The sequence below is a fragment of the Letharia columbiana genome, assembly GCF_014066305.1.
Source record: "Letharia columbiana isolate WasteWater2 chromosome Unknown Sc0000025_s0, whole genome shotgun sequence".
NCBI classification, from domain to species: Eukaryota; Fungi; Ascomycota; class Lecanoromycetes; order Lecanorales; family Parmeliaceae; genus Letharia; species Letharia columbiana.
The window spans coordinates 531,347-553,854 of NW_023501067.1; the positions used below are offsets into that span (position 1 = coordinate 531,347).

Consider the following 22,508-nt stretch of genomic DNA (forward strand, 5'->3'; position numbering starts at 1 on the left):
GAAGGATACATAGGCTACACTCTTGGCTGATTCTGTTATCCAAGGGAAAGGAAAGAATAGTCAACGGGCTCAAAGAATGGATGACCGCCGGGCAAGCTGTCAGAGCGCCGCACTCTCCCCGAACTTGGTCGGACACCAGCCAATCAAGACCAATTCTTCCATTGATGAACCCCGCTTCTAGGCAGTGGATCCCACCATGTCCGCGTTGCCATGATTGAGAGGGTACCCGACGTCTTGGTCGCCAGGCATTTGTGGTGGTACCTTGATTACTTTTGGACGATAACGACTTCGCATTAAGGCAAGAATTTCGTATCATAGGCGTCCAACCGCAAGCAGAGCGATACAGCCAGGTCCTGAGTTAGAGCGTGTACGTTTACGCATGCATCCGGTGCCACTCCAGGAGATGTCAGAGGAAAGAATAGCTGTAAAATGCCGACGTCTGGCTGCCGTGTCATATTCATGGGAAAATTCTGTCATCGTGGAATTGGACTGTCTAGGTACCTGCTGGAAAACATGAGCCTCGACGACTGACAAGGTGCCTAGATCAGAAGAGGACTACAATTTTCTAGTCAGAGCGCAATAAGAGTAACAGAAATCAGGAGTAAGATGCCGCCAGATCATCAAACTTCTTGGGATCTATGTTGTTTGAAATGATACGCAGTGAAAGCTTTGGGACCAAATCTTTGTTCTAATGAACTAGGCAAGGAGTGCAAAAACCACAAAACTGTAAAGACTGAAGCTCTGGACCTCTATGGAATATAAGACGTCACGTGCGCATTCTTTAGCGCGCTTAACGCGATCGCGTCTCTTCGTCAGTGCAACAGCCACTGCGACTTCATTCAAGGCTTCCCCTTATTCGTACCGGCCATTAAGGACTCGAGGGGCTTCCTCCGCCACGCGCGACGAAAGATGCAGGCTAAGAGCCTTCCACCGACATCTTCATTGACTATACTCAGCTCCTCGCAATCAGCCAAAGAACTGGATGCTTCCCCCACAACGGCATACTCCGCTGGCCATTTACCCTCATACCGCGCCGTTAAAAATTTACCCTATGAGCTCCGCGAGCATTGCATGATATATCTCGAAGAGGGTCTTCACTGTCAAGCCTTAAATCTTCTGACCTCACTCTTAACATCCGGGTTTACCTCTTCGAGCCCACTTCCTGCCTTCCTTCCGCCGCCTCATTACCTCGCGCTGATCGCGACCCTAGCCGTCCATCCTACCCTGACGACACGGGCGAAGACCCTGGATCGAGTCCAAGCCGCCAATCTTGCGCTTCGATATCTACGCTTGGTGCTAAAGCATGCTGGTCCTGTCAATGGCAATCTCAATGACGCATTCACATTCAATAGTCTTAGCTTTTCGTCGCGGCGCGGAGGAAGTGGGAGAAGAAGAATTACAGGCGAAGGGGCAATCCCTCCTGTCGACGATGATGAGCGCATTGATACCGAATTGGCGAATGCTGGGTCATTGTGGGCACATGCAGAAGGTTTCTGGCATGTTGTCGGGTGGTGCTTCAATTGCAGTATCCTGCACAAACGGCGGTGGGAGAGATGGAACGCCTGGCTGACGTATATGATCGAGGTTCTCGAAGTGGACTGGGATGCGCGGGAACACGGAGAGGGGCATGAATCGAGAGAGAAGAGCTTGATCATGAAATATATCAACTCCGGAGCCACCACTGCGGGGAGGCAACGACACATTTTAAGGGCCGTCTTTGCAGATGGCAGGACAAAGTCAGTGGCTGAATTTGGCGAAATTTGGAAGAACGAGACAAAAGAGCTGAAGAAGGACGTCGACGTCACAAAAGCAGAGAAGAAGATCGATATCGAAGCCGACAACTACGGCGATTACATGGAAGACGAAGATGATGAGGACTTGACGGACTCACCAGAGGATCTCTCGCCTCCCCCTGAGCAAATGACAGAATCCATCCCCAATGTCGCAGATGACCTTGGCGGTATGGACTCCGTCAACCTGCGTCTTCGTCTCCTCTCCCTCCTGTCCAAAGTGTCCGCCGGCCTCCCCGACGATTTCACAGACCTTAACACACTCTACGATAACTTCCTTGAGCACATCCGCTCTCTACCAATACCTGCATTTTTCCTCATAATCTCACCGACCACTCTCCGCGTCTTCGCCCCAGCCGCAGCATCATCACTCGCACAATACATACTACGTTCCCTCATCGCGGCATCTGCACCTTTGCCGCTTAATGACAACATTTCACAAGACATACTCGGAAGGAGCTATCTGCCTTTTCCGGCGAACACAACCAGTATCGTGGATAATACGAAGGTCAGTTTGTGCGTTGAGACTCTGCTGCGACTTTTGGACCACCACATCGGACTAGCGTGGACGCCAGGTCTACAGGAGGCAGCGGAGGCGGGGATTAAAGCCAGGACTGCAAAAGCGAAGAAGAAGCAAACAAAGAGAGGGACTGATAGGGATTGGGGTGGTGATGGGACGTGGTTGGCTGCTAGTGCAGAGAGAATAAGGGGCGTGGTTGGGATGGCAAAACCGTGAAAATCTTACCATCATCACACATGGAATGAATCTTGCCGAGGTCATCGTCATCGCAGGTATGTGCAAACAACTTGAAACGGTTTGCACTGGTGTGCTCGACCAAGCTGTTATTGTGTTGTGTGATTGCATCTTCAAAAGCTTCAGCGTTGATGCTCAAAAATGTCGTACTCGCTCATTTGACCCACCTGCGCAAGGCATTGAATGCCTGGTGATAAATATTTTGCTTACATTGCCCTCCTTCCCGAATTTACGTCTGTCAACAAAGCCTCGCCCGCTTTTTCGGCATATAGGATGGTTGCTAGTCGAAGAACAGTAGCTATAATCATCATAGATCGGAGTCACGTCATGCGGAATCCTAGACGACCAACAAGCTTCATTGCAGCAGATATCCGAACAACAGGCATCCGCCCCAGCCGCACGCCCTGTATCAAACTCATATCCTGCAAAATCGATCCTCGGACAATCGCTGTCAAAATCCACAGAGACGTTTGTTTGAAAGCTAGTAATCGAAGTAAGATCTTTACATTTTTGATAGAAAGATCAGATAGAGAAGAAAAGACAAAGAAAAGTATGAGTCTTAGAGCTATCACAGAAGTGAAAAAGAGGCGCAAGATCGGAGTGGGGTGGATGGACGGTCCGAGGTTCAATGAACAAGTTCAGGCATTTTGATAGATAGTTTGTTCAAACCCTCAAGAGCGCTTGCGCACCCATCCCCCACGAACTCAAGCAGGCACCACCGACACAGTGTTTGGATTTTGGAAGGGAGGGAGGTGAGCAGGATAGCGTGGTAATGTCATTGTTCTGATGAAGCAAGAATTGGATATTTTTGCCGTCCGTGCAAGGAGCATTATACAGACGTCTTCGCTATATTGGGTATCTGGCGCAGTGAAACTCCGTAACGGTACTCACCGGGAACCAGCCCCGAAGACATCAAGCGAGAGCAAATAGAAGGAATCGCCAAAAAAAACCCCGCAAGAGCCGCAAACGCGAAGAACAAGTCCCCTCAGCCACCCAAGCCGCCCAGTCGTAACCCTCACGCCTTCCTCCCCACCCCCGGAATCCAATCCCAACTCCCCCTCTTCCCCCCCCCCCCCCTCCCCCCGCTCCCAACACTCGACCCCCCACCCCTCCTCCCCACCTCCTCCCCGACCGCATTCCCCCCGCCCCCCCGCGCCCGACGTGATAAACCGGCACCCCGCCCCCCGTCAACGCCAACTCCTCGTCGAAGCTGAAGACGCGCCGCTCCTCGCCCGCGGCGTGCATGTTGCCCGCGCCGCCCCGGCCCGTGCTGTAGTTGGGCGTGCGGCCGTGCGTGTCGGACGGCGGTGCTCGGATGGCGGATGGGTAGGGGGGGGGGGGGGGTGCGGTTGCCGGCGCCGCCGCGGCCGAAGGTGGTCCTTGTGGGGGCGGGTTCGTGGAGGGTGTAGGGTGTGGAGGAGGAGGAGGAGGGGGGTGGACATGTTGGCGGGGGGGGGTGTGGTGGTGGTGGTGGTGGTGGTGGGGTAGACCGACCTGGTTTGGGCGGGCGGAGAGGTATTCGAGGATGAATGCGTCGCTCATGGGTGTGGTTGTGGTGTGGGGAGGGGTGTGGATGGTTGGGTGGTTGGGTGGAGGGTGTTCAGTTGGATATCAGACAGGTGGGTAGATGTCTTTGATTGATTGAATGGTTGGATTCTAAATTGATCTGAGTGTGGATGTGGAGGTAGGTAGATGTGTCTGATGAATGAATGCTCAAATCAATCAAAAGACAGTCGCACTCCCACCCCCTTATATATCCTCTTTCCCCATCGGAGCCACCGTCTGGTTAATAATGACATGTTGGAAGCTTCTTCAACAATTGCACCTTACTTTGCCATTAGGTGAAGATACTAATCCGTTAACTGGAAAGACCAGTTAAAAGCGAGGATTTTCGATGGGTGCGTGACCGCAGCCAACCGAGGCGCCTTGCAGTTAACGGCAACCGATGGGGTAAGTAAGGCGAAAGTTCCGACAAAGCGGCGTCTGGATTGTCCAGAAGCTTCCACTGAAATTTCACTGTGTCGGAACATGCTCCGCGAAGAGCCATCGGACACGGCAGAATTTTCACTCGCTGCTTTTGAAACGGAAAATCAAGGCAAAACGTAATTCGAAAATAATTGTATCCAGTCATGATTCAGGTTTTGGGAGCATGTTGGTTTGATTTACCATTTGCTTACGCCTTGATGTCTCTTGGCTTCGGGAGGGGCAATTTCATGAGGGTAATATTGCATATTATGGGGGTAATGGAAATTCCAAAGCGGATGCTACGACGCTGCCCATGTCCAGTTGAAGAACGTGACGCATCCACTGGACACAGTATGACCCCCTGTAATCAAAGCAGTCTGCATTTCTTGCATTGTCTTGACAGCGATGAAGGCTGTAATAACTTGTGCATGCATCCAGCTACATATTCCAAGCTCTCGCTCTTCCCATGCCACCTCTCGGATTCATTTGACCATACCACGAGTCTCCATGCCAGCTTGAATGGACCTGCCCCTAAATTTGGGCTCGTGTAGTAGTGCTTTTCCCCGCATTCTAACGATCAGGTACGACGTTCAGAAACCCGGATAAACACCTAGAGCAAAGTACGCAGCCTGGTAAGCGGTCTGGAATCTCTAAAACCTGGGCTCCTTAAGGTCGGTCTGCCAGTCTTCCCTCGTGAAGTCGTGATAGGAAGTAGTGCCGACCTCGAGACACAGAAGATCGACCTTTCCCCTCTTCTCGTGACGGACTGCTTGCCATTGTTGACCATTGCAGTGGAGAAATCATAGGCTGGCAGTCAAAACACATATAGCTCCCTAGTTGAACTTCGTATGAATGATCTCAGGGTTCTCGTGCCAGTCATCGATATTGACCCACATCTGCGAGCGCACATTAATACCGAGATCCGACTAATCGGGACTGGATGACGAACCTTTCGGAAAGTACTCAACCCAGCAAGAATACTACCTCCGATCCAAGTACTGTATTTCCTCTCGGGAGGAGCGAAGATCTTGATTCTCATGTCCTTGACCGCTAGTCTCTGCACTTCATGCAGCAGCCGGTCTCCGAAACCCTTTGTGAGTGTTGAGCCCCCTGACAACACGATATTGCCAAACAGGGATTTCCGAAGGTCCACGTCCGTCCTGTTAATTGCATCGACAACGATTTGATGTATTCCCGGGTATTCGAGTCCGATGATCTCAGGGTCGAACAGGATCTCAGGCGCGCGATATCTCTCCGAACCAATCTATTCACCCTTAGTGTCGTGATTCTCAAGAACGCATGCCAAAAACCCACTTTTATCTTATTCCCGTCCGGTAGCGGATACTCCACGACCTTGCTCTCTGGCCTTCCCGCATGCTGCATCCACTCCTTCTCCTCCTTCTTCGGATCCAACGCCACGTATGAATGCTTCTCCTTGATATTCCTCACAATCTCCTTCTCCGCACTCGTGTGGAAAACATAGCCGCTCTTCCTAAACAGCAACTGCATATATTCCGTCACATCTCTCCCCGCAACGTCGATTCGCCGTATACTGCTTGGCATAGCGAAGCCTTCGTAGACTGGTACTGCGTGTGATACACCATCGCCTGCATCAAGGACTATGCCTGTTGTGCGACCAGAGGCGTAAAGTGAGAGGACAGCTTGGATGGAGGTGTACAGTGCCGGGACATTGAAGTTTTCGAAGAGAATTTGGGCGGCAGTGTCCCGGTTCGCTCGTGGGTTTAGGGGGGGTTCTGTGAGAAGGACTGGGTGCTGTAGTCACGAAGGTCTTCAGTCAGCCGAGCTCTAGGGGCAATTCATGGTGGAAGTGCCAGAGATCCTGTGAGCAGCGTACCTCTTCACTCAAAGTCTTCAGCTCTTCCTGATACACAAATTGCCATATCCTCTCCATATCATCCCAGTCTGTGACAATGCCATGCTCTAAGGGATATCGTATCTTCAATAATCCTCTAAACTCCTCCGCTCTTTTGCCAATAAACACATCCCCTTCTAGAGCCCCAGCCAACACCCTCAAATGTTTTGGCCTACCCACAAAGGATGGAAAGTAGCATTTCGGGAGGTCCTCCCCCGCGAAGCCAGCTCGTATCGTCCCACTCCCATTGTCTAGCACTATGGGCGCGTTGTGGAGCGTCTCTGTCATTATTGCGGCGATGTAGTGGCCTCAAACCAGCATTTGGAGTAGGAGGTAGATGCTCAAAGATGCTACCGGTAGGCATCACGAGTTGAGAGTAGCGGATGTGTCATAGCAAAAGGAGCTGTCTGTTTGGCAGCGTCAATTGTTGTAGAGTGAGACGCGAAGCGCGATGCCAAGCTATACGAAATGTACCCCGATCTCGCCGCCCTGTGGTCGCACCACCTGGGTAAGCTGGGAAATTACACACTAAGGCAAATTACGAGCCACAGCACAAGTCTAAACGAGAGTGAAAACATCGTATTTTACACCGCGTACACCTTGTGCATAATTTGAAGTTCCCACCTCAACATTTTTTATTAGAACTTATACTAAAATAGCAATCATTTATCCAATAACAAAGACACTTTGGCGGAGTGGTTAACGCGATGCCCTGCTATCCGGCTAAGGCATTTCTTTCGAGGTAAGTCAAGGTTGTAAAGAAAGTTAGACCTCAATTGACTAACAATTTGACAGAGCGCAGGTTCGAATCCTGCAGGTGTCGAATGTTTTTTTTCCAAAATCATTGGAATGAACTTCAATTTTTGCTAAATGTTACTCGTATCCACCCCCATCGTGAACATCTTTCCTTCAACATTCAGTTCCGGTCATATGACTACAATTTGAGAGAACCACACAACGTAGACACACGCGAACACTGGGTTAGTATGGACATAAAGGCTAGCGTGGCAGGCGTGGGCAGATACATAATGAAGGTTTCTCATAGCGAACTTGATTCTCTTTTCTTTTTCCGTCGTGTTCGTCTTACATCTTAGACCAAATCTCTAGCTACTTAATATTATCTTAACTTCTTGACACACTCGAGGCGTGCTGTCACGTGTAGGTAGATGAATTTCTTCCGTAACACTCTTAGACTAATACAAATAAGTGTTCTACCTCAAGCTGCCGTCAAAATCACACCTGGCTCGCCTCAATCCATAGTTGGAGAGCTTTCAGGAGAATAGTGCATTCCATTTTGAATAGGTCTTTAGCGGCGCACAGCGGAAACACGCTAGACCACGGTCTAAGCTCTGTTCGCGTAGGATGGACCTTGTGGCACACTTTTTTGTGGCTTAACAGACGACAAACTTCGGATGGAGCGGAGCTACCATATTATGGGTGATCTCAATCTTCCTCGTCCATCTGACTGTGACCTTTTCAAAGACCACGAGACTTTGGCTCCTTCGCTCCAGAAAGATCTCCAAATGCTTCACAGTCGAAATTTGAGAGGTACGTATAGTATCTGTGTCTTGCGATTCTCCATTCTAAAACGGATCTAGAGCTCAACAGGCCATTGAAGTCTTTAGATGTGGCATATGACCAATTCAAAGTCAAGGAGCTACACAGCTGGAGACTAGCACGCCAGAAGCCCCCTCCTCGAGATGCACTAGTCCGTGCCTCTGGATCATTGGATGCTCCTCTAGCGCATCATCTTTCGCAACCATCCCACACAACTTTATCCCCGCAAGATGACAGTGAAACGGCCGACCCAACTAACGGTTGTATCGCTATGTTGACTGGCAACCTTTACACCCCGAGCACTTTAGTATTCGACCATCTCCATCGACGTTCCGAGGATTCTGAGGGTCTTAAAACTCTCCCAGAACCTGTTCTAGATTGCCATGAGGATCATACGAGGGACATCTCTGAATCAATGTTAGCAAAAGTCGAGTTGCTGCATGGCCGCAAAGTTCACAACAGAATCTTAAGCAGTAGGGGCAACGTCAACAAATTCACGGCTCTCCCACTCTGGGGTCCTCTCGAAGGCGTCACTTTATTTTTGGCACATGAATCAAACTACCGCAATGCCGACTTGAGATACAGATTTCGAAGGATCTGCCTGCTTGTTTTACATCCACAGAGACTCTTCTACGAACCAAAAGATTCAGCAATCACTCTTTTGCATGACAAGATTCATATTGCAGCCTCGAAAATGACAGGTATGCCCGTCAGAGAGTTCTATTTTCGCCGAAAGGAGTGGAATAGACTGGTAAATAACCCATTCCACGCAATGGTCATCAAGGAATTAGGTTCTGTTTTAAATGCTTTGTATCGCTCCGAATCTGAGACGGATGTCGAACAGATGACCAACAGCGAATGCAAAACTGAAAGGGTAGACCATCGAATGGATGAAGCGACGCAAAAGCCAGTGCATTCGACCGGATCTACGATTTTGGAAACATGCTTGCAGATCGAGCCTGCTGACTCTGGTCTCCCTTTCGAGGTAGAATGCAGCTGCATCATTTGCAATAACTCCATCAAAGCTGGTCCAAGGCAAATCCTAGTCGATAGCAATCCACGCTGGACGCTGCATATGAATCGTCCTCTCTATGTTGAGCGCGTGAGGTTCTGTCGCACGTGTAACCAACAAAAGAGATCATCCCGATTCGAGAGGAGATACTTTCTGTTGAACGCAACTATCTTTTAGGTTTTGCGCAAAAGTTCCAACAATTTGACAGCAACATCAAAGCCATGCTTCTGGACAGATTGCCCCCATCCTCAAAGCTTCCAAGGAATACACGACGAAATCCCTCAGACTCGGCAGTACCGTATGAGGCTCAAAGCAGTACGAATCAAAATTGTAGGAACAAGAGGTTCCGTGTACCTCGGAAGAACCCTCGACAAGCAAGGAACAGTACTGCACAGGCTCGAGCAATTCTACAATTTCAGACTCAGATTTCAATGGCCAGCCCTGCTATAGCGCTGTCCTCTACGCCAAATCCAATAATTGTATCTGGAGAAGCTGGCCACGAGTTGCTTTCAACTGAGAATGATATGATTCTATCCAGTTTAATCACAAACGACAGAAATGCACCAAAATCGAGGAAAGGACGCAGTGACAGGGTAGCGACTTCCGTATTGAGTGATGACTCGTATCTTCCCGTCAGCAAAGAGAGCGACAAACGATGCAAACGCAAGAGAGGAGCGGACGGCGATCTCTTCCAAAAGAGAGCAAAGGAAAATCCGGCGGACGACATCCCACGGATGGAATCGAATTTGAAGAGTCAAACAGAGCTTGCGAAGGTGAAGGCTATCGACTCTGAAACTGAAACTTAACGTTTAGGCACTACCCACTTTGGACCTCATAATAAGCAGGAGTCAACGACTTCTCTGGTTCTCTCTAAGGAAGTTAGTGTCGATGAATATGTGGTCCGAGAAAATTTCTTGCACCAACCGTCTCGAGCATTTCTTTCGAGACCTTAACTTGGTCCAAATTGACGACATGGATTGCGCCACTAGACACGCCAGACTCAAAACTCTGATAACGATCATCAAACGAGGCGACGAATTGACTGAAATTGAGAAGGCACAATTGGCTGAGTTAGAGGCTAAAGGAACTCGAGTTTATGGCCGAGATCTATCAAGAATAAACGTCGCAGATATGGATATTGGGATGAGGAAGAACTGGCGGAACGTGTTGCGCAAGAAAGTCGATCGATATAACGTTCTGAATGAAGCAGAAATGAAGCAATTAAAGGATTCTGGAATGCTACTTTATATGAAAAGAGGAATAAGATAAGTACGCGCTGTTACGGGGAACTCTTGACACATACTGGCAATCAGGCCTAGTGAACTTGATACATGCTTCTCTCATTATTTTGTATCTAGATTTCTGGAGAAGTAGTTAATGTCATTGACTTGATCTTAATTCTATCATAAACCGAATCATTATACTCGCGTCGACGCGTACGAACAATTTATATATATATATTAAATTCTACTTAAACTTAGATTACTTTAAGTAATAACTAACAGTTAGTATGGCCTTGATTTACACCGCATAATGCAAGAGTATTGTAGGATAGGAGAATTCCGTACGTGGAGAGAGTATCGTAGGGTAAATCATTATCATACATAGGGGGGTTGCAAGACAGTTGCTAGGTCTTGAGTGAGTGGGGGTACATTTCTTATGCCTTGTACTGCCAAGCCGGTTGAAAGGTACCCCGGCCTCGACCCCCTACATACTCAGGGTGACCGCCGCTTGTCATAGACAGTATACTACTTATTCACATACTATGATTCCACATCATTGTTCGATACACGTCGAGCCCCTGAAAATACTGGACTTCGTTGAGCATTGCATTACCTTACTGACCGCTCATCTTTTAGAGATGTGTAGACCTGTATCCTCACTGTTACTGTCATAAACATCCAATTGTCCGACCCTTTGTTACTACGCCACCCCATCAACTCCCAAACCCCTCAATCATCCCCTCCCACTCCCCCGGCTGTGGCTCATCATCCCAAATTCTACTCCCTTCTACTACAGGCCAAGTGTAATTTTCAGGCAGCGGCGTCGGTACCTGGTGCTTATACGCCAAGTCCAGCACCTCATCGAAATTCCTGCATTTATGCCATGTGTTGAAATTGGCAAACGGACGCGGATAGTTCTTGATCCAGTGGTTGCTCATCAGCCCAACATCGGCGTGGCACATGATATTCTGGCGTGTCATTTCGATGCAATGGTCTTTTCCTTTCTTGTCAGCGGAGAGGTCCTTCCAGGTAGGCAAGAAACAGTGCTGGGATAGGGTAGGAGGGGAAGAAATCACCGATATGCAAGCGCACTGTTCTCGGCTTATCGGTGAATTCGATCGCTTTGTCTTTATAGTAGTCGAAGTAGGTGGCCATGCGGATGAGGTTTAGGCAGTGCAGCTGATGGATTACCTCGAACGATGTCATGTAGCCACCGCCAAGTTCTTCCGGCAGACGCACGTCGTCTGCTGTGCCGCCCGAGAGGAGCACTTCTTCAAGGGTGGAGCTGCCAGGGTATACTAGTGGTGAAGAAAGATGTTACTGCTACAGCTCTGAGAGGAAGAAGGAAGGATATTGCTGTGTGGGGGGGGGAGGGTACGTACGTGACTCCAGTTTCTTCCATTCAGCGTCGATTTCTGGGCTTGGGTGGCCGCGATATGGCGATGGCCAGTTTAGGGAGCCGTTGAATTGCACTAATCTGTAGCGATTGTCGATTTGGTTCAATACGGGTGCTAACATTTTCAGTCAGGGCCTCTGAAATCTTTTGGTAAAATTTTGCGGAAGTGCCTACAATAGAAAGATTGGAGTTCGAGGCAATGCTGGTTTGCATTGAGCTGCCAGCGCAGCCCGAGTACAAACATCAGGATGCACACCAACACTACTACTATTTCGCAAACTCGGAGCGTAACTGTCTTCCATTGCGACCGGTCATACTTTTGCCTGTCAGGGAGCTGCTCTTCTCCAAGTAAGCTTTCTATTTGTCCATGATGGAGCTTCTCATGCAACGAATCTTCTGAAAGTGCGAGAGCAGTCTTGGAGTACTTGAAAAGGTCGAAAGAAGGCATCTCGAGTCCAAAGGTGCTTAGGTCTTTGTCAGGAAATCCCTGATAACTTTCTCCGGTAAAGAATTTTGTTGAGTCGAGGCGTTCGAGGAGATGAAATGAGTTGCTCAAGGAAGGCTGAGGAGACAAGATTATCGGGATCCTTGTACGACCTACATCCCAGATCTGAGGGGTTGGCTTTGATCCTGCTGCGCATGTTAAGGTCTTACGGGGCTCCCCTTTTCCCCAGAGAACAGTACATTGATGGGATACTCATGCTAGAGAAAAGCATAATCTCAATCACGCCAATCTTCCCGCAACACGTTTCTTTCAATTATGGAGATGAACAAGGATGGATGCGGAGCGAATTTACCACGTCCAAGCTCGTACGGGATCGGCGTCCTCGACCTCATCAAGTTTTCTTCAGCAGGCTCGCGTTCATGTCACGCGCAAAGCTGCAACGAACGAAGGTCAATGGACGAACCACGATGCGAAGTGTCTCACATCCGTTGGCAGACTTGATGCCTGAAACAACGCATGGCTTGGCACAGCATATACTTGACTCAGCCTAGGACCAGACTACAAGACTGATATTGCGGAGGTGGGCTCCCTTCCCGTCTGACCTGCATAAAATTCTCCAATCCGGTGCGGGACGACTGGACGATGCGAGGCCCAACGCGCGTGCATGATACACCGGAATGGGCTTCCCCGCACTGTACCTAAACCCCAGCATGGCTTGGCATTGCACCTGCCATTTCAATGGCAGGATCAGGATACAAGACTGATATTGCGGGGCAGGACGGTCCGCTGTCTGATATGCATGTGGTTTATAAGATTTCGTGTGGGACAAAGGGACGATGCGAGGCCCAATCTGCATGCAAGATGCCAGGAGTAGGTTTCCCCGCAACGGACCTAAATCCCAGCATGGCGCGGCATTGCATGGTCTTTGCTCAGAGCAGGACCAGCCTATAGAACTGATGTTGCAGGGCCAGACGAAAAAGATTTGGTGTAGGACATGGGGACGATGACACGCTAGAACATTGAAAGGTATACATGTGAAGTTGAATGGAAGTCAGATACATAGCCGAGTAGCGACTTCGCATACGAACAAGGTTTACGCTAACGCAGGGTACTGCTTGCTGAGACATACCTTAGAACAACTATTGTACCATCATTTTGACGATTGATCGACTTGTTTTGAAGATACAGAACTATGAGGATTCAACTCGTCTAATTTTCTTGGCCTCTCATTGAAAATGCATGAATGATAGCGCATGCGCATGCGAGGTGCATAGAAATTATCTGCTCCGGAAGTTCAGGTGCATGAGAACGAGCTTCCTTGAAATCTCATCTTCAGCTGGTCCCAAATTCACTCTGACGCAAAGTCTTTTCAGAATGCGGATATGATGCAAAAGCAACACTTGTCAAACCGGATTCAGAAGATCAATAGCCCAACAACGCTGTCCAACACCTTAACCACCAGCCCCGCATCTCGTTCTCTGACCAGTGGGAAGGGCTCGGATGGGACACGAGCGATGGTGCCTACAGATCATACAGCAGTGCAAAGTGGGGTACTCCACTCCGAGCATGGACTGACAGGATGTCGCTGGCGCACCACCTTCCTACGCAGCATTTAATTGGATGGCCGATCCAAAACTCAGAATGTGTTACGAGCATTGCGAGCAGGATCCAGTAACGGTGCAGGATTTTAAAATTCGACCCTAGGGGCTGCCGAACACTCGTTGTTCATTCCGAAGCTAGAGTGTGATAGTAAGGTCAGCTGAGGAGGTTGCAACCAGCACCAAGTCTCCATAAAAGCATTACAATCCTCTTCTATTTGAATTCCCCTATTCCTCAATCCGACTGTCCCCTACATCATTGTCTGTTGCTCAAAATTGCTTCGAAAATTACTCACCTCAAAAGGCAAGACCGATAATCCAACATGCATTTCCAACCCTCGGTCATCGCCGTCTTCGCGGCAATGCTCACTGTGACCATCGCAGCGCCAACATCTGGCTCTGAAATCAAAGTGAGTTTCCGGCAGACACGTTCCAACGTTTCAGAAGTTGAGATTTGAAAAGGAGAAGCGAGTGGCAGCTCCTGGCGATCCAGGCAAAGACTATGTCTACCCGTTCAAAACCTACCCGGAGGAAGAGAAGCGATCCGATCCAGCCAAAGACTACGTTTACCCGTTCAAAACCTACCCGGGAGAGGAAAACGATCCGATCCAGCCAAAGACTATATCTACCCATTCAAAACCTACCCGGAAGAAGAGAAGCGATCCGATCCAGCCAAAGACTACATCTACCCGTTCAAAACCTACCCGGAAGACGAGAAGCGCGCTGCGGCTCAGGTGAGTGCTTCGATAGACAAGCTTCATTCCTTCATGGTTGGTGGAGAAGCGCGGATCTGATGGTGTTTAGGAGTTCGAGGAGGGCAAATAGGCGACCCAGCAAGAGGACTTCAGGTCTTCGGTCTCGGGGAAGATATCAGAGGGGTTGCGCTGAAACGTGGGGTTTTTAATCTTCTAGGGCGAAGCACCGTTGACGAGACCGAGGTTGGATTTTTGGTAATTCAGAAGGGTCTCTCTTTATAGCCTATATCTCGATTGCGGATATTTGTGATGAAAGCAGCCATGAGCTTTGCTCCCAATCATTCGAACCTTTTGCCTCGAAAGCGTAACAGATATCCAAAGTTGCATGCGCACAGATAGTTGCCAATTGCTTGATTGATGTCATGTGCGAAATCATGGCCAATGGATATAGTTGACTCCTTATTTTATGTCCTGTAATGCTGATCGCGGATCGAACTTTGTCACCATCTGATAAGGTGAGTGAAAGCACGGAGGTCCCATTTGCAGAATCTCACGAGACATCGCATCCTGATGGAACGAGCTCTCTGCGCCCTGCATGCGACCATGTTGATCGGGCAGAGGAAGAAGGATAGGCCATTCACGTCATACGACCTTGCGTTCTAGACCTGGTCTGAGGTCTGAGCATCTCCCATTGGATATTGCATTTCTCCCGCTACTTTGCCCTTTGGTTTAACAAGGAGTAGAGTTATCCTTTAAAGGAAGCTTGTGTACAGACTCCAGGACATCGATCGAGCCATGAGCTCCTCTCAAGTCCTGATCTGCAAGGTCATTGCCGGTCGTCTAGCTTTCATTTGCACAACGCTCCTCACCCTTGAAGTTTCTCATTCAGCACATCTCCCTTCCTTCCGGACTATGAGGTGTAAACCTCGGTCGCATAGTACCAGGATGCGTGCAAGTAGCCGAAGAAAATCAACTTGTTAAGCGAAGACTACTCAGATCGGAAGTCAGCGATGATAAAGCCCAAATGGGAAGTTGTGGGTGCAGCGCAATGAAACGTATAAGCAGGATGTTCCACGCCTTACATTGCCTGAACACGGTACGAGACGACTTGGAAGACAAGACGAGTCATCAAACGCGCGAGATATCAGGTCGGTCAGCAAGCCGTGGGGAGCCTGATCATCGCACGGGAGACTACGTTCAGCACCGCTTTGCATGTATTGCCAAGGTAAGTTACTCACAACTGGACTTCGATTGTCGAGTCTCAAACCCCTCCTGCTTTGGGCGTAGAAAACTCAGATGGCATTCCTTTAGAACCAAAAAAGGTGTTGCCTGTCAATCTGATTGAACGTTTCCTCCTCTTCGGAACCCTTGTTTTGGCTCAGCGGACTGCATCTAAATTTCGCTACAGTAGCACCTATCCCGTATCTTGGCAGGTAGTAAATATCAGGGGCTGCCGACCGTATAGTACATCAAGAATTCGTTGCTTTTAACACAGCACAACTCAGTAACAAAGCGACTTATAGGGAAAATCTTAGTATCGCGAACTCTTTTTCTGAGTAGATATAAAAGTTTGTCATACAAAATTTGATGGTAAACCTTTTAAGTCAGAGGTTATTCCGTTGCAAAGAAAGCAGTAATCTTTGATGTTCGGCCAAGAAATTTACTATCCATCTGCCAAGATATGGGATGGCCCGATTTGGTCCCATTCATGCACAGATCTAACGTATCCTCAACATCCTGTGGGTCATTATGTGCGCCCCTGACGGAAGCATTGAGCCACCATGGGAGGAGACAGATACTTCAGGCAACATCATGAGGTATGGGGTCGATGGAGAGGGTTACCAGCACGAGCGCAAAGATACGCGACGGCTTTGGAGGTAAGTCTGCAGTCCGAAGAGCAGGCAGTGGAGCTTTAGGATTGGTACACGGGAGATACCGTGGAGAGCGTCAATTTGCAAGGAACCCGCAAGACTGACGTTGGATCCATCATACTGGAAAGGCCGCCCCATCCCCTCTAGGATCACTCCCAGCACTAAACACATGCCGCCCATCTTCCATATGACATCTGATTACTTGTCCTCTACCAAATAGTCCCCTCTGATGTCCTCTGACTGTTTCAACCTTATGCCCCAATGCTGTCAAGCCCTTCTTGACCTGCTCGCTGATGCCATCTTCGAGATAAATAGTATCCAACAAACTGCCCTGATCTGGCATACCAGCCCCTATACAGAATCTCGGCGCATCTAGCGCAGCTTGTGGTTCGTACTTGAACGCTAGCATGTTCAACAAGACTTGGACATGCCCTTGTGGCTGCATGAAGCCACCCATCACGCCATATACGGAGTGTAAGCTGCCATCATCCGGATTCGTGATCATAGATGGGATGATAGTATGATACGGCCTTTTCCTCGGCGCAAAGACGTTGGGATGGCCTTCTTCCAATGAGAACCCCGCACCACGATTTTGCAAGGTGAAGCCGCAGCCTTTGGGAATGATGCATGTGCCGAAGCCGCCGAAGTTACTGTTGATGAAACTGCAGCCGTTGCCATCCTTGTCGGTGGTGGCGAAATAGACGGTATCGCTGTGGTTGTGGGCCGGTGAGCCGTGAGCTGGACGTTCTGATGCTTTTTTGGGGTTGAAGAGTTTGGCGCGTTCAGCAAGGTAGGGCTTTGAGATCATTTCCTCGGTTGGTACTTTGACGACGTTGGGGTCTGCGACAAACCAGGCGGCGTCTGCAAAAGAAATACGGAGAGCTTCGATGACCGCATGGAGGTACTCGGTGCAATTGTGCTCCTTTTCCGCGAAATTACGAATCTTGCCCGCTTTCTCGAGTTCTTCCAGTATTCCAAGGGCCATCAAAGCAACTATTCCTTGACCATTAGGTGGGTGTTCCCATACTTCCACTCCATGGGATGGGGCGGTCTGGCTAGGTTGTCCATCGAGACCTTTACTCTGGATGGCACCGATGTCTTGGCTGTTGAATATCAAGGAAATTGGTTTTGTTTCCTCGGTTCCTGTTTGGGCGTGGTATCTCATATCTTCAAGAGTTAGATGACCTCCGAGGTCCTGAACGACTTTTACCAGAGCTTCGGCTACCGAACCCTCGTAGAATCCAGCTTTGCCATTTTTGGCGAGAAGCCGGAACGTATTAGCGAGGGTTGGATTGTAGAACAATTCTCCTGGCCTAGGCGCTCGTTTGCCGTCTGGTGCTTTGCTGTCCGTTTTCAACATTTCGCCAAAGTTTGGGGAAGCATTGCGGATGAGCTTCTCGCTGGCGCGCCACTACCAATGATTAGCGCTGATCCATATGTGATGAAATTTCGCTGCTCACAAAAAACGAAGACAGCTCTGCCACCGGAAAACCCTCTTCGCCAAGCTCAATCGCAGGTTTCAGGATATCCTCCATGCTGAGCTTTCCACTACCGAACCTCTCAATTGTGTCTACCCATCCAGCTGCGGCCCCTGGGGTCGTAACAGCTTGGACGCTTGTCATAGGGATTGTCCCAGGCTCTCCGGGCTTCACCCCTAAGTCCTTTCGCATTTGTTCCAATGAACCGCTTCCTGAAGACCGGCCAGACCCATTCATAGATTCCACCTTCCTAGTCTTGGCGTTGTAGAAGAGACAGAACATATCGCCCCCAATCCCGGTGGAAGAGGGTTCCGTCATATTCAAGGCAGCTGCCACGGCCACAGCCGCATCTGCTGCGTTCCCGCCAGCCCGTAACATTCTCTGCCCTGCTTGAGCAGCCAGCGGCTGGGTACACGCAACGATGCCATTGGTACTATGAACAACGCTTCGACGACTAGGAAAGGAGATGAACTCGGGATCTGAGGATGGATAAATGGCAGAGGCATTGAGAGGCATTGTCGATGTAACAGCTTACGAATCATATATGAAGTACGTGACGGATACCGCGAGATCTATTGACATTGAAATTGAGAAGGAGGGGATGGAGTGGGGTTATTAGTAGACAGGCTCGCGGGTGACAAAAAGATTGGAACGCCAAGCCCGCACTAAGTGCGGGGAATCGCACACAGATTTATATACGATTCTCCATTTTCTTTGCATCTTTCTATTTATATACTATCTTTATTAAGTTATTATACTATCGATATCGACTAATATATATCTAAGCGAGTTTATATTAAAATACCTTACGTAATAACGTAGATCTATTATTTCGTAAAATATTTAATATTATAGATATCTCTTCTAGTTTCTTATCTTATATCTATTACGATATAACTCGTTAAGCTCTTTATAATCTAAATTATAAAGAAATATATAATTAGTTTAATAAAATTATATTAAAAGATATTAAAAATATAGAATTAATATTAAAAGAAAATAAGTTTTATATTTTAATTTTAATATAAGAGTAATTAAAATATTTTAAAATACTACGCCCGGACTCGCCGAGATATGGGGCACAGGCAGCGCGAGGAAATACCCAGGATGACTATATCTCCAGATGGTACTGTAAAGCAGAAACTAGAGAGATTTGTGTTCTTCGTGAGTAGATCACTTAATTAGGCACCCGATATATGTAATATAGCCATCCCTCGCCCGGAAGGGGATTTGATACCCGCTTTTAGAAAGCCGATCAGCGGAACTCCAAGAGCAGATTAGATAGGGATGATTCAATCGAGGAGACAGCATCACGTTCACTCTGAGTGCTACCATCACGGATATCGAGTGCGAGATGTTGACTGAAAAGGGATGCTCTAATAATCCTATTGTCATGATTGTTGTGGCAGGCTCTCTTCCGCATTGATATACCCTTTTGTCTTGACGGTACCTTCCAACCGCTTTCCCCAATGTGCTTGCCGCGCGGTGCCTACTCGCTTTAGGAGATCACTTCTAATGATGGTTTCTTGATCCACAGTGACCTGAGCACCTTTCAAAGGACTGGATTCTTCACCCGTTATGCAGCTTCGGGACAGTCCAGTTTCTTCGTTGTCTAGAAGTATTACAGTTGTTGCAGACTTGGTAGAATCAATTATGAGTGTTGCTCAATAAAGACCTTTCGAAAAATGCATTTGCCTCCATGCCGTCGTAATCTTATCAGCAGCTTTTCACTAACTTGACAGTGGTATACACAAATGCTGGGCTTGAATTTTTCTTTGCACAAGTGCCATTCTGTACCTTCCGGTACCAAGTATAAGTCTCTGTTAGCTTCATGTTCGTCTAGGATCACTGTTGCTTAGAACGGCCCAGCGGCTGCTATGACTATCTGTTCGTGAGGATGATCAAGACTGGTATGAAAGCGAGGCATCGTGTAGAGTATGATGATGAAAAGGACTTCATTACTATAGAGGCCAGTAGGAGGGAGCCCACCAGCATCAATAGATCACTTGGGGATCTACTCGAAGAGATTATCGCCGATTTACGATCTCGCAACCAATGCTTGACAGACTTGAGTGGATTATTAGACGGCCCAGCGGCCGATGCTGATCTTGATGAAAGGCGAGCCACTCCGATAGTATCCTTCAAGATCTCCGGAACAGCAGAGGTTTGGACTCGAAAAGCCATAGATAGCTTTCCCAAAATAGACGTAACACTTGCCGAGCGCTTGGGCGAGGCCAACTGGCAGAGGTACCAGAGAGTATCAAAGAAGCTGAACGGGACAATTATTGAAAAAGAGAAAATTCGCGACCTGGGCCATCCGACCATAGAAAAAGCAAATATCTCCGATCGTATTCAATGGGTGATCTACCAGCTTAAATACATCAGACGAAAGCCGAGTGGGTGTTAGCAGACCCCCGGGGGCCTATTTAGGTCCAGATAGGGGTGTCTGGCGCGAAGGGACACCCCGGGACTAATTATTAGCAACACAGCTAAAAAGCCTGGTCCCGGGGGTGTCTGCGCTTGACAGCCAGACACCCCTATTTGGACCTAAATAGGGCCCCGGAAGGGCCGAGGGGCCCCGTGGCTAAATTTGGCCCCCCAGCCTGTCTACACCCAGTCTGTGACTCTCACACACACTCTTCACCCCAATAGTCTACATAGGTATAGACACCTAGATTACACTCTTGATGGGCAGTATAGACATAAAGTAGACACCTAGCTGCATCTACAAGTAGGCTATTCAAGTAAGCCACTATGGCAGAGTTTAGTAAATTAGCCGAATCATACCTCCCGGACTTAAGGCTACCGAATCATACCCCAAATTTTGGTGTAGGGGTATGATTCAGTAATTAGGGGTATGATTCGGTAAGGATTCATAGTTCTCGGGGGTATGATTCGGTAATTAGCCCTCCAACAACCAGTTTGAAAATAATTTTCCTGTTAGGACGCGGCGCGTTGTCAAGGATTTTAGATCCCAAGCCACCTACACGTCGGTGGCAGTGGTTATTCAGGCGAAAGAGGCTGGCTGAGGATTCCTGCAATGCCCAGAGCCGCAGACTCTTCGAAAGGATCCCGCAGCACAGTCTGCGGGGACAAGCAAAAGGACATTGCAATTCAAACGGAATGGAGATAGCATATGTTCGCGGACCTAGAGCCTTACATCCGCACATTCCAAGACTGTGCACTAGGTGTAAGCTCTTTTGGTCTGAATGGTATGGGCCGGCCACGAATCTTAGAAGCTCGTATTGATCCCTTCAAATAGGGATGCGGATGTGTCATATGACACGTGACGTCAGGTCAGACCTACTCGGTCATTTGACAGTCATATATAGCCAAATGACCGCACTGCAAAAGGCTTGTAGTAAGGTAAAGCGTGAGATTCGAGGGAAACGGTAGGACTCAGAGGTTGTTAGGGCTGAAATCCAGTATCACCAGTAATACCATACCAAGCTAGGGATTAATAACGCCAAGCCTCTATTTACTACGCCCGACTTTGTTAGCCTTATATATCTTTCACGGTTAGACACCTACTGGATACGGTTAGCGCTGTCATTTAGTCGAACCGAGTCGTAGACGCTAAAAACTCTAATTTAATATCAAATGACTTTGATATAGTTCTCTCTATAGTATGTTATTTAGCTGATATCGATTATATTTCGTAACGACGATAGCGTAGTTCATATATATGCTAATATAGCTTCGAAAGATCTTTAGAATTATATTAGCAAGGGGGCTTACGTAGAAGATTATATATAAGATAATTCCCGATTAACATAAGCCTAAGAAATCGATTCTCGGGTTTGAAAAAAATGAGGCTATCGTAAAGATATCGGACGATTTCAATTCGACTGAAAACGAGGTATCCTCTGTTATTCTATAAGTTAACCCTTTATAGATAAGACTCTTCGAAATATCGTTTATAGAAGTCGTCTATTAGGTCTTGGCAATTTTCGAATTTACCGCCGTTCGCATTATATTAGATAGAGTTATTATCGAGGCCTTCTCACTTAATCTTATACTTAAGACGACTATAAATTAATTTAAAGCCAAGTATTTCCTTAATAATCTATTTGATTCGACCGTTAATAGTAATATATTTCGGCGAAGGATTTATCTATTCTGATAATGGGTTATTTATCGTAAGACTTAAGAGATTAAAGTGAAAGATGTCGTGAATTCTTATACTTGATAGAAGTTTTAGACGATAAGAGGTTTTAATAAAGTCTATAATCTTAAATAAACTGAGTCTCTTATAATCTAATTTGCGGGAAGGGCGATTAAAGATAATATTCTTACTATTTAGAAAGATCGTATCGTTTACTTAAAAAGTAATCTTTTATTAATACTTATTAACTTATATAACTATAGTCTTCTAAGCGTAATTTATATTACTTCGAATATACTTAAGAACTTATTTTATATAATTCGTAATATTCTTCGTCTAAGTAGTATTAAGACGCTTACGTATAATCTCGTAGTCGATAGTATTCGAGCTAAAAGTTATTCGAGAATAAAACCTCTTATTTACGAGAAAAGATGGGATATCGATAGTCGATAAGATAGTATTATTATCGGCGAACTCGGTAATAGATAACTATCTTATCTAGTCGTTCTATATATAATTATAGTATATTTAAAGATAACGCTCTATATTCTAATTCGCTCGTTCGGTCTATTTATCGATTTTAGAGTAAAAGACTATTAATAGCTTAGCTATAATATCTAGTCTCTCGTAAAAAGACTTCTATATAATAGCTATGAATTAAAGACCTCGATTCGATATTATTAAGATCGATAGATCGTATAGACGAAATACTTTCTTAAGTAATAAGTTAACTATCTTCTTAGCGG

The 22,508-nt window shown here is 47.5% G+C and overlaps 8 protein-coding genes and 1 non-coding gene across 9 annotated transcripts; 5 read left to right on the forward strand and 4 right to left on the reverse strand.

Moving 5' to 3' along the window:
• Positions 1-909: 909 nt before the first annotated feature.
• HO173_007667 (uncharacterized protein) lies at positions 910-2,526 on the forward strand (the record flags this gene model as incomplete). Its single annotated transcript, XM_037309569.1, has 1 exon — positions 910-2,526. One exon carries the CDS (start codon positions 910-912, stop codon positions 2,524-2,526), a length of 1,617 nt encoding a protein of 538 aa, XP_037163648.1.
• Positions 2,527-5,342: 2,816 nt separating this feature from the next.
• HO173_007668 (uncharacterized protein) lies at positions 5,343-6,670 on the reverse strand (the record flags this gene model as incomplete). The annotated part of the gene is made up of 4 exons (XM_037309570.1): positions 5,343-5,405; positions 5,459-5,773; positions 5,824-6,282; positions 6,365-6,670. 4 exons carry the CDS (start codon positions 6,668-6,670, stop codon positions 5,343-5,345), a joined length of 1,143 nt encoding a protein of 380 aa, XP_037163649.1.
• A 393-nt stretch (positions 6,671-7,063) lies between these two features.
• HO173_007669 lies at positions 7,064-7,205 on the forward strand. The gene has a single exon. It is a non-coding gene; the product is annotated as a tRNA-Ser (tRNA).
• A 610-nt stretch (positions 7,206-7,815) lies between these two features.
• HO173_007670 (uncharacterized protein) lies at positions 7,816-9,757 on the forward strand (the record flags this gene model as incomplete). The annotated part of the gene is made up of 3 exons (XM_037309571.1): positions 7,816-7,930; positions 7,981-9,060; positions 9,129-9,757. 3 exons carry the CDS (start codon positions 7,816-7,818, stop codon positions 9,755-9,757), a joined length of 1,824 nt encoding a protein of 607 aa, XP_037163650.1.
• Positions 9,758-10,887: 1,130 nt separating this feature from the next.
• Positions 10,888-11,154, reverse strand: HO173_007671 (uncharacterized protein; the record flags this gene model as incomplete). Its single annotated transcript, XM_037309572.1, has 1 exon — positions 10,888-11,154. One exon carries the CDS (start codon positions 11,152-11,154, stop codon positions 10,888-10,890), a length of 267 nt encoding a protein of 88 aa, XP_037163651.1.
• Positions 11,155-11,182: 28 nt separating this feature from the next.
• Positions 11,183-12,018, reverse strand: HO173_007672 (uncharacterized protein; the record flags this gene model as incomplete). Its single annotated transcript, XM_037309573.1, has 3 exons — positions 11,183-11,472; positions 11,557-11,685; positions 11,745-12,018. 3 exons carry the CDS (start codon positions 12,016-12,018, stop codon positions 11,183-11,185), a joined length of 693 nt encoding a protein of 230 aa, XP_037163652.1.
• A 1,918-nt stretch (positions 12,019-13,936) lies between these two features.
• On the forward strand, positions 13,937-14,517 carry HO173_007673 (uncharacterized protein; the record flags this gene model as incomplete). The annotated part of the gene is made up of 3 exons (XM_037309574.1): positions 13,937-14,023; positions 14,076-14,347; positions 14,418-14,517. 3 exons carry the CDS (start codon positions 13,937-13,939, stop codon positions 14,515-14,517), a joined length of 459 nt encoding a protein of 152 aa, XP_037163653.1.
• A 1,777-nt stretch (positions 14,518-16,294) lies between these two features.
• HO173_007674 (uncharacterized protein) lies at positions 16,295-18,173 on the reverse strand (the record flags this gene model as incomplete). Its single annotated transcript, XM_037309575.1, has 2 exons — positions 16,295-17,590; positions 17,640-18,173. 2 exons carry the CDS (start codon positions 18,171-18,173, stop codon positions 16,295-16,297), a joined length of 1,830 nt encoding a protein of 609 aa, XP_037163654.1.
• A 1,381-nt stretch (positions 18,174-19,554) lies between these two features.
• On the forward strand, positions 19,555-20,064 carry HO173_007675 (uncharacterized protein; the record flags this gene model as incomplete). Its single annotated transcript, XM_037309576.1, has 1 exon — positions 19,555-20,064. One exon carries the CDS (start codon positions 19,555-19,557, stop codon positions 20,062-20,064), a length of 510 nt encoding a protein of 169 aa, XP_037163655.1.
• Between the last annotated feature and the right edge of the window lie 2,444 nt (positions 20,065-22,508).